The sequence below is a fragment of the Orycteropus afer genome, unplaced genomic scaffold, assembly GCF_000298275.1.
Source record: "Orycteropus afer afer isolate SDZICR_OR568_19922 unplaced genomic scaffold, OryAfe1.0 scaffold00042, whole genome shotgun sequence".
NCBI lineage: Eukaryota > Metazoa > Chordata > Mammalia > Tubulidentata > Orycteropodidae > Orycteropus > Orycteropus afer.
The window spans coordinates 4,500,818-4,527,427 of NW_006921629.1; the positions used below are offsets into that span (position 1 = coordinate 4,500,818).

General features: G+C 50.5%; 1 protein-coding gene across 1 annotated transcript in view; it reads right to left on the reverse strand.

The window, feature by feature from the left end:
* Positions 1-476: 476 nt before the first annotated feature.
* Positions 477-26,610, reverse strand: part of RAB11FIP4 (RAB11 family interacting protein 4) — a gene marked incomplete at its 5' end in the record, with an annotated part of 152,598 nt that continues 126,464 nt past the window's right edge. Inside the window, 12 exons of the mRNA XM_007937341.2 lie at positions 477-593; positions 1,151-1,294; positions 2,458-2,616; positions 2,691-2,828; positions 3,333-3,414; positions 5,355-5,495; positions 6,504-6,607; positions 6,900-6,999; positions 8,147-8,182; positions 8,445-8,579; positions 9,168-9,362; positions 12,103-12,332. Of these exons, the coding sequence (XP_007935532.2) occupies positions 477-593; positions 1,151-1,294; positions 2,458-2,616; positions 2,691-2,828; positions 3,333-3,414; positions 5,355-5,495; positions 6,504-6,607; positions 6,900-6,999; positions 8,147-8,182; positions 8,445-8,579; positions 9,168-9,362; positions 12,103-12,332 (1,581 nt within the window). The remainder of the gene's footprint in view (positions 594-1,150; positions 1,295-2,457; positions 2,617-2,690; positions 2,829-3,332; positions 3,415-5,354; positions 5,496-6,503; positions 6,608-6,899; positions 7,000-8,146; positions 8,183-8,444; positions 8,580-9,167; positions 9,363-12,102; positions 12,333-26,610) is intronic.

Below are 26,610 nucleotides of genomic sequence, written 5' to 3' on the forward strand. Positions count from 1 at the left end.
TTGAGGATTCAAACTCCTGGAAGAGATGATAATTTTGCTCCTACTCCTAGGGGGAATAGGGTAGGGTGAAAGGGCCTCTTACTGGACTTCCCCCTCCCCCCCAAATCCTTATCCCCAGAGGTAGACTCATTTTATTCAGTATCTAAAACACAAGCATCCAGTCCTTGTTATTACAGTACCTCATGACAGTAGACCTTGCTTCCTTCCACCTCCAGCCCCCTCTGCCCCGCGCAAAGGTATTACAAAGTGCACGAACCGAGCAGGTATTATCCCTGTGCCATGAGCACAGCCCTCAGCCACACCCCCATGCTCGAGCACAGGCTGCCCCACACAGACACCAGTACACGTCACGCACAGCGGCCAAAGGTACATTTACAGCGTGAGTGTAAGGCCCAGGCCTGGGCCTGCATCCTCAGGCAGGGTCTTGCCCCTTGGTCCCTGGGTCCTGAAGCTGCTCCGCAGCCAGCCCTCTTGTCTCAGTGTTTGATCTCAAGGATAGAGGGGTTGTGGTCCAGGATGGCGAGGATAATCTTGTCCATGTACTGTCTCAGGCGGAAGTTGATCTCCTCCTGCTCCTTCAGGGCTTCCATTAGCTGCAGGGAATGGGATAGAAATGGTCAGAGGTGGGGCTGGGGAGTGGTTCAGCCCAGGTTTGCAGGAGAGCCAGTGCCAACGACAGGCTCAGGAGGCCTGGGGCAAGGCGGTCCCAAGAGCACCCTCAGCACTCAGATGCCAGGGTAACTCTATGGCAGCGGCTCAGCACCCACCCAGGAGTGCGCAGGTCTACAGAGCCCAGGTGTGGATCATCTTTTTATAAAGGTTGAGGACACTGACCTAAGGCATTTATAATCAAGACTGGCATTTAAAGTTCTAGGGTCCCTGTGAGATGTCTGCTTTGCCCATAATGGCTTTTCTCCCCACCCTCAGTGCTGTTACGGCTCTTCTCCAGGCCAGCTCTGACCTTGGGCTTCATTCCAGCTTTGCCCCGTCCCTTGGCATAGTTGTGGATGGGGCCTCTGTGGCGTCAACCCTGGTCTCATTTTCCTGCTCTGGGCATGTGGGGTGGTCACCATGGTAGGTGGGGAGTTGGGGCAGGATGTGCACGAGGAGGGGCTCTGGTCCCAGAACAAGAGCTGGAGGACACGGTTACCTCATCGCGCGAAGCTGTGTCTATTTCCGCAGCCAGAGACTGGGCTTTGGTCTGAGTGGCAAAGAGGTTCTTTGCTTCGTAGAGGCTAAGGCTCAAGATCTGTCCATTCAGGTCGTCGTTCTGATCCCGCAGCTTATGGTTCTCCTGTGGTAAGGAGGACAAAGGCACCATCAACTCCCAGAAGCACCCTGGAGCCCATTTTTCTGCAGCCACTGTCTCTGACTCCCACCAGCCCCATCCCCTCAGGACATCACGGCCAGCTCAGGACGCCCATAGGGGATGTGGACTTTGCTGACTTGAAGGGAGCAGAAGGGCTGGGGCCTTGTCTAGAGGCCTGGTGTCCTGGGAGCTCATGCGGTTTTGAGGAGCCGTGTTTCTGGATACAGCATGGCTCCTGGCTATTCACTCCTCCCTGGGGGATGAATGAGCCGGGGTGGGAGCCTTGGAGGCCCTCGGTAGGGGTCTACCTGCCCGCTGGCTCATCTCCAGCCCTGGTCCTGGGTGAGGAAAAGGAATACTCTGGGCTCTCTGGGCAGGGCAGCTCATCTCCCTGGCTCCTTCTCCCAGGAGTCCGGTGCTGTAGGAGTCTCTTCTAGGGGTGCCCTTGCTCTGCCTGGCTCAGATCCTGTTTACCAGCCCCATGCTCCTGTGTCTGCTTAAAGGCTCCTCTCCGCTCAAACTGGTGCCCTTCAGAGCCCCCTCCTGGATGGATGAGAAGGGCGGGGGGTTTCAGGACTGCTTGGGAGCCCAACCACCCACACCTTTGCCTTGAGGTGGATGTGCAATTCACACTGCAGAGTCGCCCGTCCCCAGGGTCAGGCTGAGCGTGGGATTCCCACCTAACATTCCCTCGCTTGGTCATCGCCCCTTCCCTATTCCACTTCCTCTACCCCACACTGATCTCCAGTGAAGGAGGGACATCCCACTCGACAGGGAAGCTTGGACTCAGGGTCTCCTCTGGGAGAAACCAACACAGCCAGGCCCTAATCTGTGCCAGGCACAGCTGCATTCTTGGCCCTAAGCACCAAGCACAGAAGAGCGGTGTCTATTTCTTTTTTACGGACACAAAGAAAAGATCCTGGGGTTTCCATCAGGCACACCCTAGAGGCGAGTCCTCCACCTGTAAAATGAAACTGCTAGCCAGGGTAGTCCGAGGAACAGATGAAAATGTGGGTGACAGTGTGCGCCACACTCTTGGCCCTCTCACCATGGTCGCTGCCCAGGAGCCTATAGGCTGGGATGCAGCCAGCCAGGGTGGGCCTCACCATTGGGCCCCCTTCCCACCGGACAGAGGCTCCAGGGCCCACCTGCTTGAGCCGCTTGACCTCGTGCTCTAGCTCCACCTCGCGGGCCCTGGCATTGAACTCGCCCAGGCTAGATGATGCACTGCGGCCCCTGCCCGGCCGCTCGCAGTCTAGCTTGTACATCTGCAGATGCTCCAGCTCCTTCCGCAAGTCTTCAATGAGCTGCACGGGAGAGAGGCCAGATGTCAGGAGCAGGGGTGCTGGGAAAAGCCCTGGGGCCCCAGCTAGGAACCCACCTCCTGTGTCGCCTCCCGCTCCTTCTGGAACTCCAGGCGGTTCTGCCGCAGCTTGTCCATCATGCGCTTGTACAGGTCCATCTCATCCTTGAGCCGCAGACTGGTGTCCTCCAGCCTGTCAGACATGCGCTGCCGTTCCTGGGACCAGGGAGACCCAGTCAGAGGGGAAGAGGCCCTGGGGTCAAGAGCCGGTCCCAGAGAAGGACTTCCCTGGGGATCTGGACCCCAACATGGCAAAAGGACAATCAGCCCAGCTTCCCTGGACAGAGTCTGCCAACTCACAGCTTAAAATGGCCAGATCCCCTATGATGTAGAAACACAGCCAGAAACTCCCAGGCCACTAATGTCCTTCACTGATGTCGGGTGGAACTTGAAATAACAGAACGTGGCAGCCCACACAGAAGCTAACCTCTTTCTTTCTTTCTTAAGACCAGTACTTTTCCCCATTATGTAAAAAAAAATATATTACTCTAGAAAACTCGGGAAGTCAGAAATACAGAGAAACAGCTCTTTATTTACACCGTGTTGCATTTCTTTGCTGCCACCTTTGACACTAGATGCCAACGGCCCCTGACGCCTGACATTGCCTTCTATGGGTTAGGTTCACCAGCCGAGTCTGAGACACCCGGACGGGCTGCTCACCTCATCCAGCTTCTCTGTCTGTGACTTGAGCCGAGTCACTGTCGTTCTAAGCTCTGTATTTTCCTCCTCCAATTGCTGTACCCTGGGGAAAAAAGAAGGATAAAACTCTCAGAATGGAGATTAGCTCATAGTGAGTTGACAGAATGCACTGCCTAGGGCAGGGAAGATACCAGAAACAGAGAAAGAGGCGCACACAGAGAAGAAAATATAAACTATCCCAACTGATAACATAGCCCTGAGGTTCCTGACAGCCAGGGCAAAACAGTAAACACAGTAATGGTCATTATTATTTGTTCTGATAAAAGAAAACATTAATTTATGAGTCAAAACATAACCTTTTGGGATATATTCTTATAAGGGGGTCAACACCACACAGGGGGAGTGGTCTTCTGCAGGAGGGAGCACTTTCCAGTGGCTGTTTGTGATAAGTGCATCCTGTTACAATGAGCAGCATGAAGGCAGAGACCACATCCGCTTTTCCTTCTCCACCTGCCGCATCCTGCCAGGCCCCTCCCTGTCAGCTGCCTCTGCGCCGACAGGCACTGGCTCCCACAGTAATGATCCTCTATGTCAGTGCTCACGAAGGACTGCCCTAAAGAGCCTTCCCAAGCAGACAGACCCAGGCACCCAGGTCAGTTCACATGGCCTGAGAGAAGACGTGCAGGCCCAGGGTGTCAGTGGCATCATTTCTAGCCACTGATTCCCGCGGGGCATCCTTCCTCCCTTTCACTTCCTCCTTCCTGGAAAGATGGTCCCTGGTCTCCACTGCCCTCTGGACTGCCTGGGAGAGGACCCCAGGCCAGGTCAGAGAAGGATTTAGACCCACTGCCCTCACTCTGCCAAGGCTGCCTCACAGGTGACTTGAGCTGGGGGCAGCATGAGGAGCAGAGCACATGGTGTGATTCTGGGAGCACCATTTACATGACATTCCGCATGAGTGGCACCCCTGGAGCTGTGCAAGAGAGGCACAGGCCAGGAGTCTGCTGGCTTCTGTGTTTGGCCTTCTGGCCCATGCTCACACTGCCTTCTTCCACCACCCAGTATCAGCCACCTCTCTCAGGCCAGGTGAATTGCACAGATGTCAGACGCAGGTAGAGAGCAGTCATGCTTAATGAGGTACCAGGCTCCAGAAACAGATGCAAGGCAGTAGCTTCTAGAACGTGAATGAAAATTTAAAATGAAGCCCTGGTCAGCAAAGTTCACAAGGCTGGTCTCAGACAAGCCAGCTGCCCTGTGTATCTGACATGCCCTGCCTGCCCTCAAGAAGCAGGGAGACATTATCACTTGCCTGAGAACCACAAGGTGCAAGGTGGGAGTCCAACTCCCAGCTATCTGCCCAGCAGCATGCCCCACCTCCCAGTCCCCTCCTCTCCCAGCTAGGCCTGGCAGACTCCAGGAAGGCTCAGCTCAGAGAACAGAGCCTGATGGGGCCTGATGAGAGCCCAGGCAGCTGTTTTCTCTGCCAGGGCCCCAGGTGGCCTCCTCGGCCTCAGTCGGCAGTAAACACAGCACTGGGGCATCATCATAGCCCTCTCCTGTGTGCAGGGCTCTGATGTGCACAGCCACCCTGTGGAGGAGACAGGGAGGGGAGGACATATGGGGAAAATGAGGCCCAGGGAAGTGACAGGGTCGTGGAACTACTGGGGGAGCAACCCAGATTCCCAGGGCAGTGCTCCTTGCCCTGCCTGCCTCAAGGTTCCAATAATGAGGCCACAGCTATATCTGAGACACAGCAGCCCAAAGAAACATGGGGCTATGGTTTTCCATTTAGTCTGGCCCCTGGGGCCCAGGCCATCTGCAAGGAGAACCTGACAGCAGGGGGAGTTCCAAGCCTGGACACTGAGCCTAGTACCGGCCTCAAGGCAGGACTGTCTTAGCCCCCAGGGTCACATCTATAACATGGGTGCCTGTCCCATAGCGCTGTGCCTGGAGTGCGAGAGCACATCAGAGGGCAGAGGCTATGCAGGAAGGCCCTGGAGCCCAGCACACTGGTCCACTCCCAGCAAGGAGGGCAAGAGTCACCTTGTGTTGAGCAGCTCGACCTCGGTGCTCTTCTCTCTCTCCAGCTTGCTGTAGGCCTCGCGGTGGCGCCGCGCCGCCTCCTCCAGGGCCTGCTCAGCCATGGCCTCCTGGTCCTTCACCACCTCCTCCAGCTCATGCACCCTGAGGAGAGTAGCACCGACTCAGGTCCAGGGTGAGTCTGGGTGCCTGAGTCTTCTTAACCCAAGCTGTGGCCATGGGACCCCAGACCCTGAGTCTTCCAAACCCCCCTCCCCCGCCCCACTGCAGGGGTGACGGTGTGTATGTGAGGCCCTGGGCCAACAACTCTGACAGAGGAATTTGGAACATGGAGAGGCAGAGATGGCAGTCCCCTCCAGAGGGGGGACAGCTGCAGCTGAGAAGGTGGGGCTCTCAGTGGCAGAGCAGGGACAGGCAGCTGGCCTCACCATGGCCTGAATGAAACAGCCTTGACATCTTATGTCTTCTTTTCTCCTATTCCTTGCTGGCCAATAGCCTCTGATTAATTATTCAGCTTACTGGACACCTTGACTCCAAAGCCAGGCAAGTCCTGGGCCCTCACCCTACTTGGTACATTGTCTGAGGACACTGGCAATAGTCCTCCTGTGAGGTTAACTTTAGGTGTACAAAAGAATCCATCTTTGGGTCTAACAAGGTTGAGGACCAGACCCTGAACTGGGATAAGTTTACTAAGTTTCATGCCAGCTTGTTGAGGGCAGTTCAGACTCTCCCTCTACGGCCTCACTGGCAGTCAGGGTCAGGGAACACAATGTTTATGCTCCTCCCTTAGTCGATTGGAGGGAGCAGAGAAATGCCTGGCCCTTTTCCCCCATTCACACTGTCCTCTTCCTCTGCAAAGCTTGTCCCCCAGCAAGGGAGGCCAGGCTCTCATTACATGTGACAGAGTCAGGATAGCCAATTCCAATTCCTACCTTAGACCAGCCCCAGGCCTGCAGACCTAGGGTTAAGGTCAACCTCTGACCTGTTGCCTGTCCCCTGGTCCCGACATGGGCAGGTCATGTGTCAAGGGGCAAAGGGGTCACAGACCTGTGAACTAGAAGTTCCATGTGGGTTACCACCTTTAGGGGCCCTAGCAACAGAGCCAGTCCCTATAGTCCCCAGGCACAGCCAAAAGGCAGAGCCTGCCCTGACCTGTGTACCAGCTGGGTGTTCTCCTGCTTCAGTTTGCTCTTCAGGTCCCCATTGGTCAGGCTGTCATTCTCCAGCTCTGTCACCTTCTTTTCCAGGAAGCTCACCTGCAGAAGGGGGTGGAGAGGGAGGCAGCAGAGACCTTTGAGTCCCCAGGACTGAGAACCTAGAAACTCTGGGCCTGATGGCCAGGGTCTCTGAATGAGCATGAAGAGAATGGACAGTTGCATCTGGTGGGAGCAGGGATGAGTGTGAATGTGCTCACCTCATCAGGGCCACCTACCCTCCACCCCTGAGCAAGTACCAGGGCCTCTTAAGTCCCCAGACACCAGCCCAGAGCACCCCCACTACGCCCAGGAAACCCACCAAGAAGGCCCTTCTCCACCCTCCCAGGCCCACCTTCTCCGTGATGTCGTTGTCACAAGAGTCAATGCTGTCCCGGAACAGGTCCTCAGTGCTGCCATTACTGCTGCTGAAGTTGCTGTTGTGCATGAGCTGCCTGCAGGGATGGAGGAAGGGTCGTCGGGCTGCAGAAGCTCCGCAGAGGCTGAGGGTCCTGATCAGGCTGGGGGCTTGGCAAGCATTCAGCAGCCCGGAGGCAGCCAGGAACCCCTGTAAGGAGGCCATCCTCTCCCAGCCAGGGGAGGGGAGCGCTGGCTGACCTCTGAACCTAACAGATCACCCAGCTCAGAGGAGGGCAAAAGGGCTGCTATGCCCCATCCCGAGCCCCTGACAGACATGGCCAATCAATCACAGAACTCTTTCTGCTGCTTGAGAACCCTCTGCAAACTGGTGTTCCAGCCAGTCCCTACCAGGTGGCCAGAGTTGGCATATGAGCCTCTCACCCCCGTCCTCCAGCACAAAAACCGCCCAGAAAAGGCAAGCTGGCTCCAGAGATCCGACAGGGGGCCTAGCCTCCTTCAGGCAGCCCAGCATGATTTGGCCCCCTCTATTATGCTGGCTTCTGCTACATCTCTGGGGACTCTGCGGAAGAGGGAAGAGGAGGGAGACCCACCCAGACCTCGCAGGGCAGGGTTAGTGGGTAGCACTGGAAAAGAGTAGATAGTTTGCCAAGGTGGTCTGTGTCTGAGGTATAATTTAGCTGCCCCCCCCCCAGTCGACACCCTCTTCCCTCCTTGACAGGCAGCAGCCAGGGTCTCAACCAAGAAGCCATCCCACCCCCAGCTCCTAGGCTAGGCGAAGGTCCCTTTCCAGGGAGCAGAGCACTCAGTGGCATCTCCCCACACCTTGGGTGTGGTCTGTAGGATGTCCCCTGGCAAAGTGCCCAGAGATCTGGGGCCAGTGGGGAACCCAGGGTCTCTACTGGTACAGCTGTGAGCTCCAGAGCAGAGGGGAGGAGATCAACAGCCCTGGGGAGCCTGCCTGAGGTGGAGGGTTTGGAGATACCAGCTGCTACCAGAAAGGACAAGAGACTGGGGGAGAAGGAAGCTGCCCCTTCTTTTTCATCAATGAATGTTCCTCTTCTGCCTGGACTGCTCTGGGATGGCCTTGCTCCACTCTGTTTGTCAGCCACACGCAGGACACTGGCTGGTTCTGGGCTGCCAGCATGAAGCCAGGCTACCCTGGCCGCAAGAGCATAGTGAAGGGGGCAGCTCTCAACACTCCCCGCCCTGAGGGAGCCTTACCGTCCAAAGGCCGTGCTAGAGATCTTTCGGTTGGGGCTAAACAGAGAGAAAAAGAAGAAGAGTCACTGAACAGAGGGTTCTAGGCCACTCCCTTACTCTGTCCTGGCTTGGTTCTGAGAAGAAACACCTGACTTTCCTGTTGTAGGACAATTCGAGCCAGTTTCTTCAACCCCAGGAACCAAGCCCACTCTGAGAGCACTCTTACCTGCCAAGACCAAATAGAGGCCGCCTTGCCTGCCACTTCTCCCTTTGGGCCCCACTTTAGCCCCCCGCCCCTGCACTGGGCCTTGGGCCTCACCTGTTGGCCTTTAGGTTTTTCAGCCGAGCTTCCAAATCATTCAGCAGGTTGATTTTCTTACAGCACTGAGAGCAATACACATCCAGCAATTCACTGTTGTACACGTGCCGCATCTTCCTAGGTGTCTGCCCTGCACTGATTTCATAAAAGGGGCACAAGTTGCCTTCCTCAGGGCCGGCCAATCTGTGTCCTCCACCCTGCTGAGCTTACTTTTAACCCTTACACCTTTACCTGATGCCCCCAAACCTCTGGACCATGTGTGTGTGGGGGAGGGGGAGTAGAAATACAGCCACAGATCAATCCTCCTCCTATCCTCTCAAAGAGAAGACACCAGTGAGTTATAGCCGTTTAACAGATAAAGTGACAGAGTGTCAGAGCAAGTCAATAATGACTCAGAGGGTGAGAAGGTAGCACAGTAGGTGACCTGGAAGGACCCTTCAACACTGAGGTTACAAGTAGCAAGACAACAAAGACTTCCCCAGCCCACAGCCTCCTGGGCTGGTTAATTGTTTCCTTCTCAAGATGGAAGGGGGGAGAAGGAACTCCAAGTCCCCAGTCAGAACGCCAGTGCAGCACACCCATACCCCAGGGGCAGAACCCCACAGCTGCTTAGCAGAAAGGACGGTCTGCTCAGGCTTCCTGTCTGACACCCCCAGGATGAGGACAGACTGGTTCTGCCATTTTTCCTGAACCCCAAATACCATCCTAGACCAAGGCCATTACCTGGAAGACACCGAAGACCCCAGGTCTGAATAGACGTTGGTCCTGGTCTCATCATCGGGACAGGGGCTACTGGGGGCACAGTCCACATCATCTCCCTCCCCATAGTCTTCAAACTGCTCCTCGTTGCTGATGAGCGAGGTAGTGGAGTGTGTGGAGAGGTCTGACGTTGTCATGGATGGAGTGTGGCCCAGAGACCTGACAGTCAGAAAGTGGCCCAGGTTAGAAGAGCTGCCTGTCAACAAGGCCCCACCTACAACCTGTGGCAGGGAAACCAGACCTTCCAGAAAGTTAGCCTGGGCTATAGGCCGAGAGTCTGATTAAATTTGTACCTTTGGACACTTTTAGGACCCTATCCTAAGGGGAAAATCTTACCACAGCAACTGTCTCTGTGTAAGAGACATTCAAAAGCAATGCTATTCTAGAGTTGGAAGACACTGGTTACCACCTAAAGGTTTAGCTACAGGGCTAGAGCTATTAAACTATAAACTAGTAAATTAAACTATTAAATTAGAATTATTAGGTTGCTGCCGAGTGACTCCACCTCAAGGCCAGCCCACGTGTGTCAGAGCAGAGCTGAGCTCCGCAGAGTTCTCAACGACTGGTTTTTCAGGAGGGGATTGCCAGGCCTTTCTTCTGAGGTACCTCCAGGCCGACCTGAACTTCCAACCTTTCAGTTAGCAGCCAAGGGCTTAACTATCTGTACCACCCGGCGACTCTATTACCAAGTTACAGAATATCAATAGCTGTTGAAAAGTTTGCAAGGAATATTGGCAATAATGTGAAAATATTAATGTAAGTAAAATGCTGGGATACAAAGTTTTAGATGCAGTAAGACTGAGTATGGAAAAGGTCAACAGAGAAGAAGTAGGAAATAAAAATACGAAAACAGTGACAGGGCTTGTGATTGGGTGGTGGGACTATGAGTGAAGTCAGTTATCCCTCTTTCATTCTTTCCACGTTTATATGTTTCAAGTTTTCTTTAACGGGTATGTACTCCTTTGATAATGAAATGAAGTTTAACAACAAGTAAGCCACTAGGGACAAGCTTCTCCCAGTTTAGGCAGGGGATTGTGGCCCAAAGATGCCTAATCCCAAGGTTCACAGACCCTCCCCCGGCTCTAAGGTCTCTTGTGGGTGATAATGGTTATCAGGGCTAGTCGAACCCTGTCCACAGCCTAACAACAGAGAGAAGTACAACCCATCATCTGTCAAAATAGTTTGGTCATTATGCAGTAATTTCTGCATATCATTACTCATAAATCAGGGTTTTCCCCAACCTCACCAAGCCTCCGCACTCAAAACAGGAAACTTGAAATAGTGAAAGAAGTGTGTAAATGGGTATGGCAGTGAGGAAGCCCAGTTTCTATCTAAATGACTGAATCCTCAAGGTCAAGTCTCCCCAGAACCCAAAAAAACACCCAAACCAAACCCACTGCCATCAAGTTGATTCTGACTCATGGTGACCCTATGGGACAGAGTAGAACTGCCCCACAGGGTTTTGAAAGCTGTAATTCTTTACAGAAGCAGACTGCCTCATTTTTTTTTCTCCCTGGAGTGGCTGATGGATTTGAACCACTGATCTTTTGCTTAGCAGATGAATGCTTAAACACTGCTCCAAGAGAATTCCTCTCGACACTCCAACCATATTTTATTTATTTACTTAGGTTCCTTAGCACTTCTCGCTCTTTCTCCTATATATTTTATGAAGACACTTTTGGCACCCACTACTGGCTTGATTCCTGGTGACTAGTCCCACTGGGCAAGATCAAGTGGCAAATGCTTAGCCAAAAGGACCACTGCTGTGGTCTGCTGTCCATGACCATTTATCCTTTGGTGGGTTAGTCACAGGAACAGCTGATGAACTTCCTCAATTGATAAACAACTTCAAAGGGCCCCACTGAGAATATCATGACTCCCAGGACCACTGGAGTTTGAGAACCCCTGTACTGAAAAACATGTATTAGGATGAGCCACATGAATTGGATTTTTATGTAAGTAAAAATTATTTAAAATTGTCAGTATCATATGGTTCAACTAATAGTGAGACCCCTCTGCTCCTGTTCCAAATCTCTGTGGGTCACAGGTAACCATCACCTTTTACTGATGGGTGGGTCGCCACTCCCACCCCCCCACGGCTTCTTCAACCTCTGTCATCCCATACAACATCCCTCCAGAGATTTAGTGGGGGGCTGCTATGGAATGGACTCCCTTCTGCTGACACCCACCTAAAAGAAGACTATATTATCCCATCAGACAATGTCACTAAAAATATTATTTTAAAATAATATTTCCTATTTTGAGAAGTGGGAAGAGAGTTGTCACATTGTGGGAAAGGGCAGTCGATGTCATGAAACAAAATGTGTATGAACTACTGCGTGGAAAATGAATTTGCTCTGTAAACGTTCACCCAAATCACAATAAAAATTAAAAAAAAAAATTGTTAACTTAAAAAAAATAGTATTTTGAGAGCACATGATCAATAAAAAAAATAGAGATATGCAGCAGAACAATGTAAAGCAATTAAAATTATTAATTACCCCATCATCCAGAAATAACTACTTAAAAGGTCTGGAATAATTCTTTCTAGGTAGCATTTCACAGTACATGGGTATGTATTTTTAATAAAACTAATACCATAAATTCCTGGACATCTTTGTAATCTGCCTTTTAAAAAAAAAACAAAACAGATCTTTCATCCCATAAACCATTAAATAATCAATCAATTAAAACTTAACTTTGCGTGCCTGCCTAAAATTCCAGAACAACACCTACTGTTAAGCATTTAGGTTGCTCAGAAATCTCTGCTATTCCAAACATCCATGCAAGTAATGACTGTGATGCAAATCTCAACATCGCAAGCATGTCTCACGTTTACTGCCTGGAGATGCATTCAGGCTCAGAGCCACATATTGGAGTGTGGGCCATTTTAACTCACTTGTCCTCTGGCAGAAACAGGCCTCCAAGCCCCACATCCTTCTCCTGAGCTGGAATACCGACTGACCCCTCCAAGCTCTGGGTGCTCTCCATGGGGCTGTCCATGTCTGACTCCTGCAGGCCCTCAGGTGGGGCCAGTGTCATAGCCTCCTCTTCGTCCTCAGGAAAGAAGCCAGGGTCCCTGGAGATGAGCTCGCCATTGGCAAAGGTGGGGCCTGGGACCTCACTGCCCTGGGAAACACAGAGGGGGACAGAATGAGCAAAGCCAGCTCCGTGAGGTTCAGTGTTCTCCATCCTACACAAGTGGGTTAGTAGGGGCTAGGTGAAAGGAGGCCCAGACCATTAGACCAAGCATAAAAATGCCTGACAATTCATCTTGGGAGGCTTTTCACATGGGCCAACTCATGAGAGTCCAGTAAGAGTTGAAAGCCCCAGAGATCTGTGGGGCAGCCAGGCCAGCCACATCATTGGAGCATCTGGTCAGGATATTGGTACCTCCATCACAAACGCTGTATTAGGAAGTCAAATGGGCTCCAAGAAAGTTTTCAACTGATCTGAGATTAAAGGAAACAGCCATGTTGAATGGCCTTCAAAAATAATGACCCTGACCTAGTAGGATCCTGTGCAGCATGGGATTGGGAAGTCTCTGCCTTCCTTGACTTTAGGCACATCAGGTAAGCAATCTGAACTTCACTTTTCTCCTTTGTAAATAATAATGACAATGGAATCTTACAGGAGCATTGTGTCCATTAAAAAAGACATTTCACGTAAATAACTGGCACACAGTGGGACCTTGATAAAGAAGTCATGAGCACAGATGTTGATACCAGCCTGGGAGGGTACAGTCTGCTCCAGCCACTGCTGCAGCCATCCTGGGAAGCAAGAACACCAGCTCTTTAACTTCTGAACCTGGAGTCAGACTTGTCCTTGATGGGTGTGTACAGTGCCTAGCACATGCCTGGCAGTGTTGGTGCTCAGTACACATTTGCCTGAAACTTTTGCTAAAACCATCTTATGGCAGAAGAGCTCTAGCTTCATTCTAGTTCAAAGGGCAGGGCTTTGCAAACCATCTCTAGGGCCACTTTGTCTCTGAGGATGGGGTACCTTGTAGGTGGCAATGATTCTATCTCCTTTCCCCTACAAGATGTCAACTTGTACCCAAAGATTTTTAGTGTACTCCTCAGCTGGGGCTGGTAGGGTCCCTATAAAAGATGCTTTGCTCTCACCCCTCAAGACTTGGAGAAGGATAACAGGAACAAGAGCTTGATGAGAAAGGATGAGAGACATCCCAAGAAGCTGGTAATTAGATAGGGGTGGGTGACAGGCTTGGATGCGCCCTTCCAGATTTGTGTGGCTACCTGCTGCCACTGGTGAGCAGACATCCCCTTCTCCACTGGGAGATCCCTGGGCTAAAAATAGATGGTGACTGATAGGCTTGGTTTCATCTGTGCCATGATACCAGCTTATCACAAGATAGACCAGTAAAACTGGCATCAGCCAGCCAGACCCCTCTGAGTATGGAGGCCAAGGGGCTGTGTAATTAAGATCACCTATAGTGCTTACAGGGCCCTTTCCAACAATAAGAAGCTCTGGTGGCACAGTGCCAAGGCATTTGACTGCTAACCAGAAGGCTGGGAGTTCAAATCCACCAGCCACTCATCAGAAGGAAGGCTGAGCAATCTACTTCTGTAGATGCCACCTCAGAAACCGAAGGAGGGGTCACTATGAGTCAGAATCGACTTGACAGCAGTGAGTTTGGTTTTTTGTTTTCCAACAAAATGCCACTAAGACAGTCTCACGTGGTGTCAACCCATCATGTATTGTCCCCTAATCAAGCTCTTCATCTGCAAGCCTGAAGTAACATCCCAACAGAAACAAAAGGAAATCAACATTTATGGAGCAGCCACCGAATTCTGAAGACTCAGCTGAGAGCTAAGTTACCTCATTTATGTTTCATGCCTCCAGGATTGTTCCTGTTAGCCTCATTTTACTAATGGGGAAATCGAGGTCCAGAAAGCTGAAGCAGCTTGCAGAAGCCCTCTAGCCAGTAGGTGAGGACCCCGTTTGTCTTCAGCCCCTACGTGCTTGGTTCTGTTTATCACTGATGCCTCATTTCATGGATTGTCAAAACTCAGAGGGACAATGAGGATAGTGACCTCTAGAGAGATGTATTATGAAAGCCCAGGAAAGCTGCCTTCTGTTGCAACTTCTACATCCTGCCCACTTCTCACCCCCGTCAGAAAAGTCTGGGTTAGTGTTATATGATGCCCAAAGGAAACAAGGCTAGAGAGAGATGCCTCTGTGGAGAACCAGGGCCCAAAGAGGCAGCAATGCACAGTCCACTCCTTCACCTGCATGCCTCTCACCTGCCCAGCTAAAAGGGGGGGGGGGTTAACACCTACAAGGAGGGCTTGCTTTGTGGTGCCACTATTTTGCAAGCGGGTATTTCTTTCGGTCTTTGTCACAGCCTTATGAGCTGGCCTTCCTCTCTTCCTTTTTGTAGTTGACATGACTTGCCTTGGGCTGTGTGGGAGTCAGTGGCGGGGCCAGGACTGAAACCTGGAGGACTGGCTGTCCCCAAAGCCCATGCTCTGCCCAGCACCATGTCAGCTGGGGTCCTGCAGAGACTGCACCATCCCTGCTCCCAGACGGCAGGCACAATACCAGGCTGAGATCAGACTTGTGCTCCTCAGGTGCCTGGTTTGGCCTTGAGCCAACTCACGTTTAGCTAACTGGACACCAAGACACAGAGGCCACATTTCTGCTGGGCACTGTGCCCCACGGAGACACCCAACTCACAGGTGGGAACTTGCAGGCCACTGCCCCTCCTGCCCCGCAACGCACTGTGCTCCTGGCAGCCGGCCTATGCCCCTGAACTGGGGTGGAGAGAGTGGCCTCAAGTGGCTTGTCTCAGTCACAGCAGAGCCCTAAGAGGGCTCAGATATCCCCCAAGCATTTCTTCCCCAACAAGACTCCTAAGCAGCCCCTCAGACAGATTTTTAGCCTAAGTGGAGTCCACTCCTGCCTCACATTTTACAAAGTGTCCCCTGTCTGTCTCTGTCACACACACATGCACACACCATCCATCCTTACAACAGCCCTGTGAGAGCCCCATGGAGTGTACAAGGCAAAGATGAAGGTATCAATGCCTCCATCTGACACGTGGGGAAGATGAGGCTCAGAGCCGGAGGGTAGCTGTCCTAGGACTTCCTGTGCACAGAAGGCCCTGTTGAGACCTAAAACTAGGGACACCAAGTCCTGATCCCTCAGCCCCCTAAACACACAATCCACTGAACACACACAGTCCACTAAGCACACACACTCCACCCTTTTCTCTTACAATGAGTTGCTCCCTACAGTAACATCTTTTCATTCAACCCATAATTACTTGCCCAAGCCAAATGGAAACTTCAAAACCATCTCTAGCAGTTTTTCCTAAGTTCATATAGCATAAAGACAGTGATAAGTAACCATACATCTTGTTTTGTCCAGGGCAGTATAGGTTTGTGCCTATCTCAGGACTCATCTGACTTGGCATTTGTCCTAGACAAAGTAGCCATGGTCACCCTAGCTATCCCCAAGGGCTTATGTTCCCTGGTCCACCTCTCATTCCCCAGGGCCCTCTGGGGAAGGGTCTGGGTGTAGTGCCAGCTCCATCCCAAACACCTCACAGAGGGAGGCAGGGCAGGGCAGGGCAGCCCCTTGGAGGAGATGGAAGGCACCCTCCCCGTCTCCCCCTCAAGCTGGCCAGCTCCTACTCACTGCCTGGGAGAACTTCCAGTCACATTAGAAACCCATCTGAGCCAGTTTCTCTCTTTTTGGTTTTGGATAAAGGTGCAGAGGGAAAGGGAGAACCTGTTGATAATAAAAATACTGACCTCACGGCGTTTCTCTCGAGGAGGCCTTCAGACATGCTTGCTCATGGCAGCATGTAAGTTACCCCCAGCTGGGTGCCTGGGCCAGTCTAGGACCCACGTGAAACCCCCTGTGTTTGTGAACAATTCTGAGAAGAGGTTGCCTTGCTCAGCATGGGGAGACTTTGGGGAAATGCAGAGAATCTACAGATCAATTTGCTTTGGGGTTGAGGAGGCAAATTTTACTCCTGTGGCAAGATTCCAGTAGAGTTCAGAACAGAGTTCAGGACAAATCTAAGGCTGATTCCCAGCAGTGGGAACTTGCCCCCAGGTGGCGCGGTCCTTCCCACCAGAGCCGGCTGATTGGGGAGAGGAGTGGGATAGGATGGATTAGGATGCATATTGTCCGTGTTCTGAGGCCCAGAGAGCTGCCCCTTTGTCCCAGGCCACACTGTAAGCATTCACATCGTTTGCCTCCACAGCCCTCCTCTCCTTCCCTGGGTGCAAGAGAAACCCCAGTCCCTGGTCCTGGAGCCTGCTCTGGAGGGGTAGTTAGGGGAATGAGGAGAACGAAGAGGTAGGTAGATAGGGCTGCATTTCCAGCAACCCAGGTGACCGTGAGTGGGGTCTGTGCCCAGGACAGCGAGATCCCTGCCCCTGGTCCCCAGTGCCACGCAGAATCCATCCACAAAAGACAATCTAGTCACCAATAGTGACTCCTAGCACCCAGGACACATCCAGGCCTGGTGCTTAGCACAGCCTCTTTGGGATTTCCACAGAAAGGTGTGTGTGGTCTTTTGGGTGCCTTTAGGGACATGGACCCTTGGGACCCAGAGCCAGCCCTGAGCACAGAGCTCCTGTTCCCCGGAGCACAGGGCCAGCACTGCAGGCACCTGGGCTTGGATGGCACTGCACCCAGACCACTCCCAGGGTCCTCTCCTTCTATCCTTTCCCTACCACACCTTCTTCCCTGCCCCTGCTGAGGGTCCCAAGAGTGAAGGGGAATAAGGCAGACACTGTTTCCCATGGCAGTCTCAGGAGACCCCTGTGAGGGGGTAGCTAAGGGCTCTGGGGCCTGGAAGGGTTTAGTGCCAGCTAGCCCTGCCACTTACAAGCCCTGTAACCTAGGGTGACTAACTACCTCTCTGAGTCTTGGCTCCTCATCTTTAGAGTGGGGACAATTACCTCTACCTTAGAGGGCTGCTTTAAGGGTCACACATGATCATTTACACAAGTATCAGAGAGTCAGCAGCAGTGGGGGTATTAAATCCTGACCCAGCCTCAGGGCTGTGTGTTATGGGGGCTGAACTGTCCCTTAGCCACAGGGTCCCCGCTGGTCAGCTAGCAAGGTCCTCAACCAGCAGAAGGGCAGGAGGGATGTCTTTTTCAAAGAGGCCGGGCCTGGGGAAACAGGCCCCAGTCAGGCCTTCTGGCAGGGCCACGTCTGTGCCACAGCCCCACCTCCATTCTGTCTCCTGCTGAGGCTGGATGGAGCGGCTGCGGCCAGAGGAGGGAGCCTAGAGGCAAGCAGCCTGTCCTTGGGGGACTCTACCGTCTCAAGAGCCTCATGACCCATTAGCAGGCCCCAAAGTCACGCCTTCCTCTGCAGAAGTTGGCAAGGGCTGAATTCAATGGCAGCTGAAAGGCCAAGATACCAAGACACGTGGGGAAGATGTCCAAGCCGCGGAGTGGCTGACAAAGCCTCACTGTCCAAACTCTCCAGAGGGGGTGTGGTGGGGCCCAGCTTTATGACTTCATTTGGGCCTCACCCATCTCATCACACACACCATTACTCTGCATTTTCCTGGTGGCTAACCCTTTCATGTTTTGGGATATATACTGCCCACCAACATGTCAGCCTCCCAAGTTTCTTGGGAACCAGTTATCCCAGCTATAGTATGTGCTGCTGCCTGTATAAATGCACAAATTTGAAGAAACAAGTCTCATACCACCAGTCCTACCACCAGAGTCCACTTGGGGCAATGAGTCTCACAATTGTATAAAAATCCATGTTACCTCAAAAAATTTTTTTCCTCTTTGATTTCAGCATGAACAATCACTAAAAACACATAGTTTAACAAAAATATTCAGAGCAGAAAATAACTTGGTCATGAAAGTGCTCATGTACAGAGGACACTGATTCTGGGTGACAGAACCTCTATAATTCCCCGGGAGAGGGAAGACCATAAAGGGACCGTGGGAATTTCTATGTCTGAGCCCGCAATGGCTAGCATCACTGGAGGAACACGTGCTATGGACTGAACTGTGTCCTCCAGAAAGATACGTGGAAGTCTTCCTAAGCCCTGTAACCTGTGAACATGACCTTGTTTGGTTATAGAGGTTTTCTTTTACGTTAATGATATTATACTAGAGTAAGCTTAATCACTTCTGAGTGGAATCTTATAAGAAGAGCAGAATGAGGTAGACACACACGGGGGAACGAAAGATACATTTAACAAGCCCCGGAACACTAAAAATCCCCAGCAGCTACTAGATGTAAAGAGACAAAGAAGATTCTTTCCCTAGAGCTCATGCCCCAAATTTGGGCTCTTAGCCTCCAAAACTGTGAGAAATTTATGCTCTTTAAAGCCACCCACTTGTGGTATTTTTCGTTATGGCAACCTTAGGTGACTAAGACAACATGGTAGGTGATCAATGAGTACTTGTTGAACCAAACTGTGTAGGGCTGTGATGAGCTGGGTAGAGCCCAACCATGGGAACCTTGAGGGCTGGGTTCAAATTCTGGCTTGGCTACCCACTGGCTGTGAGACCTTGGATAAGTTATTTAATAGGTAGGGAGCACTGCTGTCGAGAATCTACAACAATGCCTCATACCTTGCAGATGCTGAGAACATAGCAAAGATCAGAGGGGGACATCTGCTGTCGGGGCAGGCTCTGGAGGTGGACTGAGTTCAAATCCCGGCTCCACTCCTTACTAGTTAGGTAGCTTATTGAACCTTAGGTAGTTTATTGAACGCCTGAGTGCCTCAGTTTCTCCATCTATAAAATAAAGTTATCAGTTACTAGGATTAAATTAGTTGGTTTCTGTTCTAATCACTTTCCAGACTCAGCACACTCAAAGTACACATGAATTCTGAGCTGTTCACGGGGGCAGGGATGCCTAGGAAAGAAAGTCACAGGGAAGGAATTAACTACAGGAAGGAAATGGGAAGAGAGCTGTTGTTACATTGGGGGGAATTGCAGTCAATGCCATGAAACAAATTGTGTATGAAATGCTGTATGGAAAATGAATTTGCTCTGTAAGCTTTCACACAAATCACAATAACATTTTTCAAAAAAACCACACACACACACCCAACAATTCTGAGCTGTTATCGTCATTGTGCAGAGGAAGGACAACCAGGGGTGTCATCTGGCCTCTGTCAGCTCCCAGGGAACACTTTCCCTCTGGCTCCAGTGGCACACCCAGATGGAAGGAGCTGAGTTTAGCTTCTGGAAGATGGACTTTTGCAAGTCTCAAAGCCTGCTCTCCAAATACCGGGTGCCTCTTTCTCCCCACCAGAGCCCTCTTCTGCTCACTCTCTTGGAAGGTCTCTCTGCACTTTAATTACACCCTTTAATAAGTGTTAAGATGAGATGCTGCCTAGGGAGGGAGTCCAGGAGGCTCGAAGCTCTGGCTCATCCACCCCCAGCCCTGGCAACGGCTCCATTCCCCAGGCAGTAACTTGGAGCCAAAGAATAGCTCTGTGGGGACAAGGCTAGGTAAAAATAGCCTGGGCGGGCACATCCCAGCTTCCCTCACAGCGAGGCATACCGCGGGCACACGTGGAACACCACTGCAGGGAAGATGGGGGGTGGGGGAGAGTGGACACAAACCAAGCCTAGTGTGGGGGACAAGCCTAGCCTGCTGCTTGAGCTGAGCTGAGCAGGCTTGGGAGTGTGGGGGACATTACACCCCCAGTAAGCCCAGGGCCTGGGTCAGGGTTTCCCTGGGTTTCTCCCAAGGATGACAGAAGATTCGGTTTAGGGAAGTAACTCATGGATGCTAATGGCCCTGGGTCCACAGGGAGTGGATGGATCCCCTGCACCACTCTGGCTCCTCACATATCTGGCAGAGATCCACAAGCAATCCTAACCCTAATCCTAGTCAGGAAGCAAACCTATTCCGGTTAGCTGGCTGCCAACCTGGCTCTGAAATCCGATGCGGTGTAGTGTATTACTTAGTGTGGCTTTTCTAGTCATATGTCTTTGTAAACTCCGAGGTGGAATTTGCTGTGAGCAACTGAAGAGCTCCTGATTGTAAATGTTATCCACCTGGGGTATTTCTGTTGGTAGTGGCACTGGAGCAATGTTCTGGGAGGGTCGCTCTCTCAGGTGTTTAGAGCTCTGATGTTATGATTGGTTGGTTTGGCCACTCTGTGGGGCTCAAAAGGAGGCCTCCTAGAGGCAGAACTCTCTGACTGCTGGCTGAGGAAGATGTGCTGCTGAAAGAGACACGCATTGCTGAGTGAGACACCGAGGGACACTCACTGTTAGGAGAGAGACTGTGAGAGACTGTTAGGGACTGTTAGGAGAGAGATCGTGGGCTGGGAGAGAGACTGAGCGTTTTTCCTAAACTTGAATTGTAGCCTGGTGCTTCCCTAATAAACCCTGTAATCTGTGAGTTCTGTGTGGCCACTGCAGTGAATTATCGAACCCAGGAGAGAGGTGGTGGGTGCTTTGGGAGGAACGGTTGGTGAAAGGGCTGGAGGGAGGTGGCATGTCTGGCCTCGCAGGAATAGGCCTTGGGCTGCTGATGGTGATTCTGTCTTCCTCTTGTGGGGTTCGAGGAGGTCAGAACATGTGGCCTCCTTGTCGTTTTTGCACCGACCCTGGTCTGCAGGCAGTGGCAGCAGCGCTCCTCAGAGCTAAGAGCCACTGGTTCAACAAAGAGTTGCCTACGTGCCACCCAGGGAGGCTGGTGCCTCAGCTCTGCCTTTAGAACAAAAGTCTACAAAAGTAGACTCGGCAAAGATGAAAGGCCTTGGCTTGCTGCCCCCCCCCCCAAAAAAAAAGGGCAAGCACAGAAGCATCAGGCCACCGAGCCACCAGGATTTATCCCTGTCTCAGCTAGCCCTGGGGACTGACCGCAGACCGTGAGATCAAAGCTGTACAACCCTGAGCTTCCTGCTCTGGCAGGGCAGGCCGAGGTCAGGAAGACAGGACAGACTGCCCCATGCCCATCCCCAAGGGGCCAGATCAGAGGCCCCAGAGCTCTTCTCCAGCCTTCCCCCGGGTAGGGGTGGTAGCCAAGACAACTTTCAGGCTCTCTCCTCCCACCCAGGGGCTCCACGATCCACAGAGAGGGACTCACTAATAGCTCAAGACCATCACGACTCCTGCCCCAGGAACCTCTGGGAGTCAATCTCAGCAAAGATGCCCCAACACTGCACTCTATTTTCATCATAAGGTAGACTTGCTGATCCCAGCAGGGAACAACAGTGACAACTGTCTTGGCTTTTTAGTCTCAAGTGGGAAAGACTTGGGCTTTAGTCCTCATCAGTCTCTAGAGGGAGGAACTAACAGCCCATTTTACAGAGGGGGAGACCAAGGCTGTCAGGCAGACTTGGGGCAGGAGTAGAGCTGGTCCCCACCAGCCCTGGAACCTCAGGCTGGTACCGAACTGAAGAGAAAAACAAGACCGTGCTTTTTTCCCCTCAAGAACTCTGTGCTATTTACATAAAGTAACAGTGGAATAAGGAGCTCTGCTGCTGAACACCTCACAGGAAGGTGTGCTGAAGCCCACGTTGCTGTTTTTCAGTGTTTTAATCGCAGCTTTTGAGTCCCCATGTTACACTCCCCACCCTAAACACACAGTGCTGATAAAAGTTGTCATAAGTCGCATGGGGGGGCCATGGGTAGCTCCCAAAAGAACTGATGAATCAGTGAGTCCCTGAAAGCTAAACTAAAATCAACACCTAATGGAGCAGAGATCGGCAAATTTCCTGAAACATGACAGGGTGGGACTGAAAGTTATTAAGGGATATAAAGATAGAACATATCCTCAGCAAGAGGTCGGGAGAGAATGGTTTTCTGGGAAGCACCTGACAGCATCCACCACACACTGGCCAGAGGTGGTGTGTCCAGCTGAATGGCATGACCAGACTGTACCAAAGGCTGCGGGGCCTTGTTCAGCTGGCATGAGAGCCCGAGTCCTTCAATGCCCATCCTACCTCTAACCAGCTCCCCTGTTCCCAATTTCACCTGCTACCCTTCTGGTGAAAGCAAGCTTCCCAGGAACCTACTGATGATGGGAAAGGAAGGGCTGACCAAGCTCTCTGCCTGAACACAATCTCACTGTAAATGATGAGGTGGCATTGTGGTTCTACACGTCCAGCTGGGGGCTACTCTGTGTGTACAAGTCGCACTCAAGTCCCAGGAGTGTGGGAAGTACCAACTAGATCTGGTTTCAAGCCTGTGAGGCTGTAAGCCAGACCCTAGACCATGGTGTGTCCCCACTGGAAATACCCTTTGTGGCTGGGTTGCCTGCCTGCCCAGAGACACTGTGACCCCATGATCCCACCATGCCATTGCCATTCCACAAACACATTTGAGTGTTTCAAAAAGCAGGTAAAAAAGGAAAAAAAATGTATTACACTAAAAATTTAATACAGGAGAAGAAAACAGAGTAAGAAATACTTGAGTAATCCCAAAGAATACAGAAAAAGGGGAAAAGGATCAAAGATCAGATGGGACAAATGAAAAATAAACTGCAAGATGGTTGACTTAAACCTAACCACATCAGCAACACATTGAATGAAAACAGACTAAACAATTCTATTAAGAGACAAACACTGTCAGACTAGATTAAAATAAACAACGAACAACAACAACACTCAGCTCCAACCATATGCCATTTTTATAAAAGACTTAATTTAACATAAGGATATAGACAGGTTGAAAACAAAAGGAGGATGAAAAAAGATATATCGTGCAAACCCTAGCCAAAAGAAAGCTGGCAGGGTTAATTAACAACAGGCAAAGTAGAATTTAAGGCAAGAGATAGAGGAATGTTTTTAAATGATAAGGTATCAATTTAGCAAGATAAAATTCCCTGATGTTTACCCAAGGAGCCCTGGTGGCCTACTGGTTAAGCCCTTGACTACTAACTGAAAGGTTAGAAGTTCCAACTCCGCCAGCTGCTCCTTGGGGCAAGACAGGCAGTTTGCTTCTGTAAAGATTATAGCCTAGGAAATCCTATGGGGTAGTTCAACCCTGTCCTACAGGGTCACTACAAAAACGGCAAGGAGGCCACATGTTCTGACCTCCTCTAACCTTACAAGAGGAAGACAGGATTACCACCACTAACCCAAGGCCTATTACTGCAAGGCCAGACATGCTGCCTCCCTCCAGCCCTTTCACCAACCGTTCCTCCCAAAGCACCACCACCTCTCTCCTGGGTTCGATAATTCACTGCAGTGGCCACACAGAACTCACAGATTATGGGGTTTATTAGGGAAGCGCCACAGGCTACAATTCAAATTCAGGAAGAACGCTCAGTCTCTCTCCCGGCCCACCGTCCCTCAGCCAACAGTCTCTCACAGTCTCTTTCCCAGCAGTGCTGGTCTCTCGGTGTCTCACTCAGCGATGCATGTCTCTTGCGCCTCTTTCCCAGCAGCACATGTCTCTTTCCAGGGTGTGTGTCTCTTTCCGCAGCATGTCTTCCCCAACCAGCAGTCAGAGCGAGTTCTGCCTGTAGGAGGCCTCCTTTTGAGCCTGGCAGAGTGACCAACTAGCCAATCATAGCATCAGAACTCTAAGCACCTGAGAGAGAGTGGGCACCTCCCAGAACATTGTATTGTGCCACGCCCAACAGAAATAACCCAGGTGGGTGACTTTAGCAATCAGGAGGAGCTCCTCAGTTGCTAATAGCAATTCCCACCTTGGAGTTTACAAAGACTTATGGGTAGAAAAGCCAGACTAAGTAATTTACTACACCACAGTCACTAAGAGTTGGAATCACTTGACAGCAATAGGTTTAAATGTTTATGCATCTAATAGCATAGTTTCAAAATACATAAAACAAAACATAGAAATAAATGTTGAAGATCTTAATTTATCTCTCTCAGTAATTGATGGAGCAAGCAAATAAGAAAATTAGAAGGGATACAGAAGATTTGGCCAACACAATTAATCAACCTGACCTGACACATACAGAAACTACCTGCACTAATATAATAAAACTATTAGGTTAAAGGTTGTTGGGGAACTGGATACCTACTTGCCCAGTACCAAAAAAAAAAAAAAAAAAATCACCCTGCGGATGCATACCTCTACCACAGAGAAAACTGGCTGTTGTCACTTTAATGCAGTGATCAAACCCAGCATCACTAATTTGGGAAAAATCAGACATGGGCCTCTTGAGATATACTATGAAGCACCCAGCATCCCAGGTCTAAACACAGTACTTAGCTCAATTCTAATCACACCGTAAGATCTGACTCCTAGTTAGCAGAAAAATGGGGGACAGAGGGACATATCATGCATCACCATGGGGAAATAACCAGACAAAAAGAGCCGCTGAGGCCTTCTGCAAGACATCTGGCCTGGTCTTTTCAAAAGAGTGTGTCAAAGAAAAAGGAAGGGGGACTCTTTCCACACCTTTGGTTCTTAAGCATCAGAATCCCTGGCGGGACTGTTGGAATTCAGGTTCAATCAGAGACCCTGATGCAGTAGGTCAGGGATGAAATCTCAAAATGTACATAATCTAATAAGCTCTCAGGTGACCTTGATGTTGCTGGTCCCAGGACCACTGTTTGAGAACCACTGTTCCAGATTAAGGAGCCTGGGTGATGCAGTGGTTAACTGCTCTGCTACATAGTGAAAGGTCAGCAGCTGGAACTCATCAATCACTCAGAGGGAGAAAGATGTACAGTAAGCTTCTGTAAAGATTACAGCTTGGAAACCCTACAGGGCAGTTCTACTCTGTCCTATAGGGCTGCTATGAGTCAAAAAAAAAAAAAAAAAAAAAAATCATTCAATGGCAACAGGTTTATGGGGTTCTAGATTCCCACTGAGAAGGGACCTCTCGTGGCATAGTGCCTAAGGCATCTGACTGCTAAAGAGAAGGTTGGCAGGAAAAACAGGAATTCCAGAACACTTAATTGAGTTCATGCAGAACCTGTACATAGACCAAGAGGCAGTGGTTCGAATAGAACAAGGAGATACTGCGTGGTTTAAAATCAGGAAAGGTGTGATCAAGGCTGTATCCTTTCACCATACTTATTCAATCTGTATGCTAAGCAAATCATCTGAGAGGCTGGACTATATGAACAAAAACGCAGTATCAGGATTGGAGGAAGACTCGATAACCACCTGAGATATGTAGACAACACAATCTTGCATGTCGAAAGTGAAGAGGACTTGAAGCACTTACTGATGAAAATCAAATGGACTACAACCTTCAGTATGAATTATGTACTCAACAAAAATCCTCACAACTGGACCAATAAGCAACATCATGATACCCAATGCCATTGAGTCTATTCTGACTCACAGCGACCTATATGGCAGAGCAGACCTGCGCCACAGGGTTTCTAAGGCTATAATCCTTTTTTTTTCCCATTGTGATCTGGGTGAAAGTTTACAGAGCAAATTCACTTTCCATACAGCAGCTCACGTACACTTTGTCTCATGACTTTGACTGAAATTTCCCACAATGCAAGAGCTTCCCTCCCACTTCCTCCCCATAGTTACCTCTTCCTTGTGTCCTTCCCTCCCATGCACTCCTGGCCCGCAAGCTGTCTCTCTGTGCATACACAGCCCTTCTATTCTCCCATGATTGTTCTCTCCAAGGAGTGCATCTACCTAATGTAAATGTTTAGCTCATATGTCTAAGGCTTCATCTTTACAGAAGCTGGCTGCCACAGCTTTCTCCCATGGAGCAGCTGGTGCGCTCAAAGCACCAACCTTTCAGAGAACAACCACTGCACCACCAGGGCCTCCTTTACATCATGATAAACTGAAAACATTGAAGTTGTCAAGAATTTCATTTAACTTGGATCCACGATCAATGCCCATGGAAGCAGCAGTCAAGAAATCAAACATATTGCATTGGGCAAATCTGCTGCAAAAGACCGCTTTAAAGTGTTAAAAAGCAAAGACATCAGTTTGAGGACTAAATGCACCTGACCAAGCCATGGTATATTCAATTGTCTCACATGCATGCAAAAGCTAGGCAATACATAAGGAAGACCAAAGAAGAATTGATGCCTTTGAATTACTGTGTTGGTGAAGAATAGTGAATACACCATGGGCTGTCAGAAGAATGGACACACTAATCTTGTCTTGGGAGAGGTACAGCCAAAAATGCTCCTTAGAAGAGAGGATGGCAAGACTGTGTCTCATGTACTTTGGACATGTTATCAGGAGGGACCAGTCCCTGGAGAAGGACGTTATACTCGGTAAAGTAGAGGACCAATGAAAAAGAAAAAGATTCTCAAGGAAATGGATTGACACAGTGGCTGCAACAATGGGCTCAAACAGCAACAATTTTAAGGATGGTGAAGGATGATAAGACTGTGCAGATTTCATTCTGTTGTCACTATAAGTCAGTACTGACTCAACAGTATGTAATAACAACCGATTAACCAAGAGACCTAGAAACTTAATGTCATCCTTGATTAGATCCCAGTTCAAAGAAACTACCACCCCAC